The sequence below is a fragment of the Suncus etruscus genome, chromosome 2, assembly GCF_024139225.1.
Source record: "Suncus etruscus isolate mSunEtr1 chromosome 2, mSunEtr1.pri.cur, whole genome shotgun sequence".
Lineage (NCBI taxonomy): Eukaryota > Metazoa > Chordata > Mammalia > Eulipotyphla > Soricidae > Suncus > Suncus etruscus.
In genome coordinates, this window is record NC_064849.1 from 205,543 (window position 1) to 215,386 (window position 9,844).

The 9,844-nt window shown below is 53.2% G+C and overlaps 1 protein-coding gene across 1 annotated transcript; it reads right to left on the minus strand.

Annotated features, from left to right (window-relative positions):
• Positions 1-3,041: 3,041 nt before the first annotated feature.
• On the minus strand, positions 3,042-9,372 carry ISCU (iron-sulfur cluster assembly enzyme). Its single transcript, XM_049767877.1, has 5 exons — positions 9,202-9,372; positions 7,367-7,480; positions 6,103-6,213; positions 4,446-4,524; positions 3,042-3,535 (listed from the first exon to the last, which is right to left on the minus strand). Exons 1-5 carry the CDS (start codon positions 9,313-9,315, stop codon positions 3,450-3,452), a joined length of 504 nt encoding a protein of 167 aa, XP_049623834.1. The 5' UTR covers positions 9,316-9,372; the 3' UTR covers positions 3,042-3,449.
• Between the last annotated feature and the right edge of the window lie 472 nt (positions 9,373-9,844).

Here is a 9,844-nt window from a genome sequence, read left to right on the forward strand (position 1 = left end):
TCCGATTTCCTGGGGTGATGAGATGAACCAAAAACTCCCCGTGACCTGATACACAGCCAAGCTGAGGGGTCACATGCTGGGCAGTGAACTGGCCACATGAAGAGACCCAACATTGCTCATGCTCTGAGAATGTTCCAGCTCATCTCTGTCTGGTGGTTCGAGTCCTTGGGGAATTCTGCCAGAAGAAAAGAGCCAGGACAAAAGTGGGTTTGGGGGCTTGACTGGGCCCCAGGAGTCAGCTGACTTCTTGAGCTGTTCCTTGTGAGACCATGTCCATCCCAGACCTTATCAGAATGTGTGGAGTTCTGAGCAACAGGGCCTGACACACAGCAAGCTTCAGGGACAGTTGTCATCCCCGAATCAGGCTCTCCCAGAATTGGGCAAGGACTCATTTAGAAATGCTACAATCCGGAGCTGGATAGATAGATAGCACAGCAGGGAGGGTGTTTGTCTCGTACATGGCTGACTCAGGTTTGATCCCTGGCATCCCATGGTCCCAAGCTTGCCAGGAGTGATTCCTGAGTGCAGAGCCAGGAGTAACCTCTGTGTGATGCCAGGTGAGGCCCCAAAACAAAAACAAAAACGTGACCATCTTAAACTGTAAGGGTTGATGACACCTCAGTGTTTTCTAGTAGTGTCAGCCCAGCAGTGTCCTAGGAAATTGAATGGGAAAGTTCCAGAGGACTCTCCCAAGCTCAGTGAGTCTGAACAGTACCACAGGGGCTCAATCAGCACCAACCACAGCCCAGGAAAGGCTCAGACACTGACTTTAATAACACCTCGGAGAGAACCATCATTTCCAATCGACGCTTGTTGATCTAAGTTTTGATAATTGCATTTGGCTCAGTGTTGAAACAAATAATATGAAGTCCATTTGCTTGTGCCTGCAAGAAGACAGGGTAGGGTGGTGGGTGGGAGATTGGGGATTATTGGGAAGAGAAGGTCACACTGGTGGTGGTGGGATTGGTGTTGGAAATTTAATGCCTGAAATAACATATCACGGACTTGGTAAATTATGGGATTATAATGAAAATTGGGAAAAATTGCTCTAAGACTCAACATCTTCAGATGCCTGAGCTACTGAAGGGCTCAAGAGGCCCTCGTGTGGCTAACCCTAACCCTAAACCTAACCCCTAACCCTACCCTAACCCTAACCCTTGACCAGCCTGGGAAAAGGGGAATCTTGAAAGCTAATTAATTGCTTCCACTTATGAAGGGGCCTCACCACTCACTCTGAGGTTCGTTTTTCTTCTCATTCCATTTGGTGGCTGTTTATGAGCATCTTCTCAGGAACAGGATTTGTTCCAAGCGCTCAGGCCACTGGCGAAATCTCATTTGAAAAATGGCACAAAAAGTGGTGGCCGATGGCAGGTGACCACATGTAATGAGGGAGTGGGCTGAGCCTGGCCCTGAGGGACTCCGGCCACAGCCCATGGGGCAGCTCCCCAGGGTTCCACTGAGGGCTCTAATTTGAGACTGAGCAAGTCCTGGCTCTGTCATCTCTAGTTGCTGCAGGGAGGCCTTTCAAGTTCTCTGCCTATTACCAGACAGGGTAGAAACTTTAAATATATATCTTTTGGTTTCTGGGCCACACCCAGCCACACTCAGGGAATCATTCATTTTTTTTTTTTTTTTTTTTTGGTTTTTCCGTCACACCCGGCAGCGCTCAGGGGTTACTCCTGGCTCTATGCTCGCTCAGAAATCACTCCTGGTAAGCTCAGGGGACCATATGGGATGCCGGGATTCAAACCACAGTCCTTCTGCATGCAAGACAAACACCTTATCTCCGTGCTATCTCTCCGGCCCCTCTCAGGAATCATTTTGGTGGACTTAGGGGACTCTATGGGATGCTGGAGATTGAAATTGAGTGTTCAATGCACATGCAAGGCAAATGCCCTCCCTGCTGTGCTATCACTCTGGCCTGGATGAAAAAAAATTTTTTTGGGGGGGCCACACTGGTGACACTCAGGGGTCACTCCTAGCTATGCTCTCAGAAACTGCTCCTGGCTTGGGGGACCCTGTGGGACGCCGGGGGTCGAACTGCGGTCCGCCCTAGGTTAGTGCATGTAAGGTAAATGCCCTACTGCTTGTGCCTCGCTCTGGCCCCTGGATGAAACATTTTAAACACAGGATGTGCACAGAAGGGGTGGCCAGCCTCTCTGCCTCAACTGGAAACCCACAGGGAAGGCATCACAGTGGTTCTGGGGCTGAGATGGGGAAAGGAGGGTTGTGAACTTTTGAGGGGTATACCCTGCCTGCCTTCCCAAACAAGGGGCAAGCAGGGCTAGCTGGTGAGGATTAGCGTGCAAGATTGTCTGAACTGTGGACAGAAGATTCTATTTCTTTTTCCAGCCATACTCAGATGCTCGACCCCTCGAGCACCAGAGGAGGTGCTGGGGATTCAACCAAAGCCTGTCCCATTTGAGGCGAGTGCTTTAAGCCCTGCACTATCTTTCCAGCCCGACATCTGCCTTTGACAGTCCTTCCCACGTGTACTCCGTGTGTAGTCTATCGCCTTGGAGAGTCTACCCAAGCTCGTCTCTATTTTCAGACACTTGTGATATGGCACAAATCTTCCAGATGCAGGGCCCGGAGAGATAGCACAGCGGCATTTACCTTGCAAGCAGCAGATCCAGGACCAAAGGTGGTTGGTTCGAATCCCGGTGTCCCATATGGTCCCCCGTGCCTGCCAGGAGCTATTTCTGAGCAGACAGTCAGGAGTAACCCCTGAGCACCGCCGGGTGTGGCCCAAAAACAAAAACAAACAAACAAACAAAAATCTTCCAGAAGCACTTCCCGTTGTCAAATAGATTATGTGTGATAATATCTGTGCCTGAGCAGTGAGGAGGCTCTCTCCACTCATCTTCCTCCTTACTTTGCACCGACACCTGACTTCATGAAACCTGTTTGCCATCTCGCCGGCTCCACTGATCTGGCAAAGAGTGTGTCACCAGGGACCAGTATCTAGCGGAAATGCCAAGGGCCCTTGGGCAGCACTTTAGAGGTGAGGGGGACCCTGAGACACACAGCTTACCAGAGAGAAAATTGTCTTAGGTTTTTATTGCTATAGAGATAGATATACAAGTCTGCTTTCTGTACAATATCTGGTTCTATCAGGTCATCCCATCAAGGTGTTCAGTTGAGAATGTTCCTCCAGCCAGACTCAGGGAGAAGAAGGGATGTGCGTTAACTTGTGAACTCTCAAAGCTTGGGACTCTGTGCTGGTTTTGCAGCTGGACGCACACATCAGAATAGACGTGGGCTGTGTGAGGGCTGAGAGTGGACGGGAAGGAGGAAACTATAATCTGGGTCAGTCCGAGACATGGGGGTGAGCAGCTAGGGTCGTCGCATCTCCAAGCTCTGCTGTGGTTGTGCTGTGAAGGGGGAGGCTGTGAAGCATCTCGGGGATTTCGGGCCAGCTGGGGCGCTCCCCCCTGAGTGGGGGGGGCTCATTTCTTCTTAGCCTCTCCTTTCTGGGGTTCTTGTTTCAGCTTGTAATCGGCTAGGGCAGCCTTGATGGCGTCTTCAGCCAGCACTGGAAGAAACCGGGATTGATTGGAAGGTCACAGGAACAGAACTGTGAGGTGTCGGGTGGGGCAGTGATATGACGTCATGAGCTGGCAGGTGGTGCTAGGTCTGTGAGCCTTGCCAGTCTGCCCACCACTGGCTGAAGCCTAAGGCCCTGTGACTCTCAGCTTTTGGAAGGCTCAGTCTCCCCCGGCGAACGGGGCAATAGATCTTTCCTGCTGGGACTGGGGGGATCGACATCGAGGCTGACAGAGTTGGGGCCAAGCAGCGCCCACTCAGGGATAGGGCCTGCCAGTATGCTGGTGACGGGACACTGGCCATAACCCTCTCCTGACACCTCTGGAGTGAGGTGAGGGGTAAAACGGAGAATAGGGCAAGCAGCCAGCAGCTCAAGCCCAGAAAGGAGAGACTGGGGCTTTGCTGGAAATGTGTGGGAAGGTTTATACACGAGGCCTTCACTAAGGGGGACTTGGGACCCCAGCTCCTGCGGGCAGAGCCCAGGGTCCAGTCCTCAGCTCTCTGTGAGACTTACCCTCAGCAAGAGACCTGGGCAGGATCGAGAACATCCCTAGACAATGGGAACAACAAAGGCTGCCACCCCCACATTTGGGATCTGACTACGATGGAACTGGACTGGGCCCAAGCTCCTGGGGCCCTGCTCTGCAACCCTGATCCCTCGTCTCTACAGGGGAGAGCTATGAACTCAAGGATGTTTCGAAGGTCCAGAGGTGAAACCAGGGCAAGCTCAGCCTGAGCCGTGGTGCACTGGAGCCCCCTGGAGGTGTCCCAGACTAGGGGGTATGAACTGTGGGTGGCCCTGAAGATGGCCACCCAGAATGCTCTGACGGGGCTCTAGGGATGGGGCTCCTTGAGCACCCACGAGCAGCAGGCAGGCGTGGGGGTGGGTGCGGACTCACTGGAGCAGTGCAGTTTCACGGGGGGCAGGCAGAGCTCCTTGGCTATGTCCGTGTTCTTAATGGTCAGGGCCTCCTCCACCTGCACGAGACAGGGAATAAGGCATAGGTTAGCCAGCTGTGCCCTAGGGGCAGGGTCAGGGAAGAGGTTCCAGGGACCCCCTCAACCCCCACCCCAAGGACCCAGGGCCCCATTGACAGCTGGACTTGTCTGTCTAGGAGGCCAGAGGCAGAGCCTGAGGGAAGCCTGAGACGTCTCCCTGGATGGAACTAGTTGGGATAGGTTTTTTGTTTGCTTGTTTTTGGGCTATACCCAGGAGCACTCAGGGATTACTCCAGGCTGAGCGCTAAGGAATCACTCCTGGTGGGCTCACAGGACCCTATAAGATGCCGAGGATCAAACCCAGGTTGGCTGTGTGCAAGGCAAACATCCTCCCCACTGTGCTATGACTCCAGCCCCTGGAGGCCATTTTGATTTGTTTGTCTTGGTTTTGGGCCATACCAAGCTCTTAGGTATCATTCCTGGCAGACTCAGGGAACCATATGGGATGCCAGGGATTGAACCCTGGTTAGCCGTATGCAAAGCAAACACCCTAACTGCTATTGCTCCAGCCCCTGGAGGCCATTTTGAAAGACGTGACTCCCTAGGCTAATTTTGTGGATGTCACCTTCTACTCCCTGTTTTTTAGTAGCAAATGTAACTCAAAGTGCTGCCGGCATGAGGGAGGCTGGCAGGGAAGAACAAGGCTGGTGGTGCCCCAGAGACAGGGCAGGGGGTGTGGGGATGAGAGCGCCATGCTCTGGCCTCCACCCTGAGATACCCACAGGACACAGTGTGGGACAGGCAGGTCAGTTCCAGTGTGGTGTGTGAAGGAGGCCCTGCCCAGCCCTCCCCAGCCCCCGCTCTGCTGAATCATTGTGATTTATGGAACTTAGGGTGCCAAGGTCAAAGGCCTTGCCCCCACTTCCCCAAGGAGCTGCCAGCTAGGAGGCCCTGGGCTACTCAAGCAGGGGGCGTGTGGCCTGGCCCGATGCACCGCCAGCTCCGCACTGACTCAGTTCCCTGAACGCGGTCCCCTTGGCAGCCTGACTTTTCTGAGAAGAGAGGAGTCTAGAAAGTCCAGAGTTCGCAGGGCTGGGGCTTGCCTCCCTCAGCTGTGTGTGTCTGTGTAGAAACCTAAGGTTTTTCCACTTCTGTTCTCTTTCAAGGCTGAGTGAGCTGAGGCTCTTTTTAAAATTCAATTAAAAATAAAATGTCACCAGTGGAAATGCCACCCACTTCACCCCCCAAATTCTCATATGATCCAAAACTCCCAGGTGGAGAAGAAATGGAAACTGGGGTGAAGAAACAAAGACAAAAAATTTTTTTTTTGCTACACCCAGCGGTACTCAGGGGGTTACTCCTGGCTCAGCATTCAGAACTTACTCCTGACAGGCTCATGGGACCATATGGGATGTCGGGGATCAAACCTGAATTAGCCACATGCAAGGCAATCGCCCTACTACTGTGCTATCAGTCCCTACTCCATAAACACAAAACTTAAAGAGTGCTGTTTGGGAAGAATCGATCCCCCAAGCTCTCAATACACTTCCTACAGGAAAACAGGTCTGCTGGGGATGGGGTTTGGGATTGGATCCGCCGACCTGGAAGCCAACTTACCGTTTTGCCTTTTACCCACTCCGTGGCCAGAGAGCTGGAGGCAATGGCCGACCCACAGCCAAAGGTTTTGAACCTGGCATCCACAATCTTTCCCTTCTCATCCACCTGAATCTGGAGAAAAGAAGGTGCTCAGTGGTGCTTCCTGGTGCAGCCCCTGCAACCTGGCTCTTGGGGAAGGGCTCCCAGGGCCCTGAGTGCCTACACTCTTAAGTCTTGGCATGAATTTACTCCATGTGCTTTGTTTCAAGGAACTCAGGGAAACAGGAAAACCCTGTTTTTAACAAAGGACCCAAGGCCAGCTGAAAGTGATGTCTTTCTCTGCAGTCCTGCATATGCTTATGTAAGGGTATGTTTCTATTTTCTTTTCCTTTTTTTTTTTTGAGGGGGGGGGGCTACACCCGGCAGCATTCATGGGTTACTTCCTAGCTCTGTGCTCAGGAATCACTCCTGGTGGGCTCAGGAGACCATATGAGATGGCAGGGTTTGAATCTGGGGGTGGCCACGTGAAAGTCAATGCCTTCCCTGTTGTGCTATCTCTCCAGTCCTGTTTCTTTTTTCTTTTTGGTGCCACGTCCAGTGCTGTTTGAGGGCTACTGTTGGCTCTACCCAAAGGGGTCATTTCTAAGTTGTACTTGAGGGTGGTGGTAAAACACCCAGAATTAAACTAAGGGTCTCCACATATAAGGCCTGTTGGTTTATTTACATTTAAATACTCAATCTCAGTCCTCAAAGTTTCCTGAAGCACCAGAGGGTCTGAAACAAATGCCTCTGTTAATGGTCTCCTCTGCCAGCACAAAAAGGCAGATAGTAGCTTCTTCAGGTATACCAGGGCCAGCTACCCACCCATCCCCAGCATGGTGACAGAAATGGCAGAAAAGGCTGCTCACCGCCTTTCTGTTGTTTCTGACAAAGGGGAGTCTCTGTATTTCTGGCCTTAGGGGTGCCAGGGAACTGAATAAACTAGTGGTTCTCCTTGAACTAGTAACATCTACAAGACCTTGGGCTTAGCTGAATTGGAATGTAAGCGGATCCAGGAAGAAGCTGAGATCAGTTTACTCTCACAGACAGGGTCAGTTTTGCGTCTGGCATAGAGCAAGGAGTCTGCTGCTCCCCTAATCATGCACACCATGGTCTTGGACTATTTCCCAGTAGTCGGGATGTGGAGCCTCAAGGCAGTGCCTGCTCTGCACCAGCGTTCTACAAAAGGATGTACTGGAGAAGCCATGGGCTGATCAGAAAAGAGGGAAGACATGGTTGTCCATACCTGTAATTTCATCACATCACCACATGCTGGAGCCCCTACCAAGCCGGTGCCAACATTTTTTGATGTCTTGTCTAGGGAGCCCACATTTCTAGGATTTTCATAATGATCCACAACCTGGAATAGAGGGTGAAGAGAGATGGTTCAACGGGCTGGAGCGCCCAGGTGTTGCATGCTGGAGGCCAGGGTTTTATCTCTGGCACCACATGGACCCCCATGGAACTCTGGGAATGACTGAAGCCTGAGCTCAGAGCTGAGAGTAGCTCCTGGTCATCCCCTGAGACTCCCAGCAGCCCAGCCCACCCCAGTCACTTTTTTTTTTTTTTTTTGGTTTTTGGGCCACACCCAGAGGTGCTCAGGGGTTACTCCTGGCTATCTGCTCAGAAATAGCTCCTGGCAGGCACGGGGGACCCTATGGGACACCGGGATTCGAACCAACCACCTTTGGTCCTGGATCGGCTGCTTGCAAGGCAAACACCGCTGTGCTATCTCTCCGGGCCCACTCTTTCTTTATGTTGGTCTCACACCTGAGAATAAACTCCTCAGAGCAAGCAAACCAGAACTGGATAATCACTACATCTCAAATTTCATCTAGGTTGGAAGCTTCAACCTTCAAGATCAGGTAGACCCTCGTGGTTCACCAAGTCTTTTTGTGTTCTCTGAATGACCTCCAGAGATTTGAGACACAGGCAAAAAATCAGGACACTGCCTTCTTCCAGAGTTTTCACCCTCCCATCCTAATTTATCCACTGAAGTCACCAGATCTTGGCTAAAACAGCACTTTAAAAGAACCAAATAGTTGTTATTTACAGATTCTAATAACAGCGATGCAGGAAAAAAAGGTGTTTCCTAAACTAACTGCTGGGGAAAGGGACCAGGCAGGGTTCCCTGCGGGAGGGATCCTAAAACCAGCTTGGAGTCAAGGCGCCCCTTGGTGGCCAGGGACACTGAGCAAAGTCAGATATTCAGCGGCTGGTCAACGAAAACATCCAGAGTGGGGAGGAGCCAAGTTTCGGGTAAACACGCAGCTGGACACGAATCTAAAGCAGCTCCAACTGGCACGAAGCGCGCCTCTAACCTTGGCGACGGGTCACGGGGCAGCGTGTTACTGAGTGTGTCATCAACCTTCCAGTCCCTTTCCAGGCCCGGGATTCCGACTCGACTCTGTGACCATCATCTCCATTAGGCCGGCTTTGGGGAGTTTGTGTCCCTCAAAGACGTGAGAGGACTGTCACATCTGGAGGATCTGGGCGCCCCGGAAAAGGCCAAGGAGAAATGCAACAAGAGAAATGCAACATTTCTCTTCCCTCGCCCTAAACAAACAAACAAAAACACTGGGCCTAAGGGACAGACAGGACAAGTGTGTAGGCGTTTGCCTTGCAGGCACCAAACCCGGTTCCACCGCCGGCATCCCATAGGGTCCCCCAGAGCACCCCTCAGGAGTGGGATCCAGGAGCACTGAGCCAGGAGTCAGGCCTGAGCCTGAGTTTGGGTGTGGCCCCCAAACTAAAACAAGAACACAAACACCAAGCACGAGACTGAGTGGGCTTCGTGGGGGCTCCACGCAGACGGGGGGGACCCCTGCCCCGGCCTCCAGCCCCCCAAAAGGTTCCCCGGGCCCAAGTGCCCACGGGAGGGCCTGGTCTGGGGGCGCTGCGGGAGAGCCAGAAGCGAGGGGCAGGGCTGGCCCGGCCGGCTGAGGCTCAGGTCGGACCCCCGAGTGTGCCCGGCAAGCTGGGGGGCCCTGAAGACGGGGGTGCGCGGAGACTCGGACGCGGCATCTGCACGACCCCCGAGCTCCTCGCCGTCCCCCGGCACGCTCCGCTCTCCGCGCCTACCTTCTTGTGGTAGAGCCGGGCCGGAGCGGACAGTTCCCGGGCCGGCAGGCGCGGACGCCCCAGGAGCAGGGCCGAGGCCGCCCTGCGCAGACGGCCAGCTCCAGCCGCCGCCATCTTGAGGGCTCGCGCCTGCGCACACCGGGCGAGGGAAGCCGGGCGGAGTGTGGGCAAGAGGGCGGGAGCGCGCGGCGGATGACGTCACCGACCGCGGCCGGCAAGCCGTTGGGCGTCGCGCGCTTGATTGCGTGAGGCCCCGCCCCTGGGGGCGGGGCCTGGAGTGGCTGGAGGGCTTTTTGATCAGATTCTGCACCCGGAGTCCCAGGCTAGCTAGACTCGGCCGTTCTGTCCACAAAACCCATTGCTGACTTTTCCTTTCTTCTTTTTTTTTTTTTAAACATATAACATATAATGTACATGTATGCAGTACATTAAAACGATGTGTTACTATATTTTCTACACTTTATTTAAGGAAAAGGGATTGAATTCAGTTGGGATTAGAATTTGGGCACATTCCACTGTAGCGCCTTCCTTCCCTGCCGGGCCTGTGATTTGCTAAGCTCCAAGTTGAAATCGTTTGGAAAACTCTTCTGCGATGATTTGCGTGCGATTCTTTCACCCGCGGGGCGCCTGATCAGCGGTAAGA

Coding starts and splice junctions, on each gene's coding strand:
- ISCU (XM_049767877.1), bottom strand. CDS start 9,315: ATGGCGGCGGCTGGAGCTGGCCGTCTGCGCAGGGCGGCCTCGGCCCTG. Junction 7,481..9,201: donor CCCGGCTCTACCACAAGAAG/GTAGGCGCGGAG, acceptor CCTCTATTCCAG/GTTGTGGATCATTATGAAAA. Junction 6,214..7,366: donor GTGATGTGATGAAATTACAG/GTATGGACAACC, acceptor TCTTTTCTCCAG/ATTCAGGTGGATGAGAAGGG.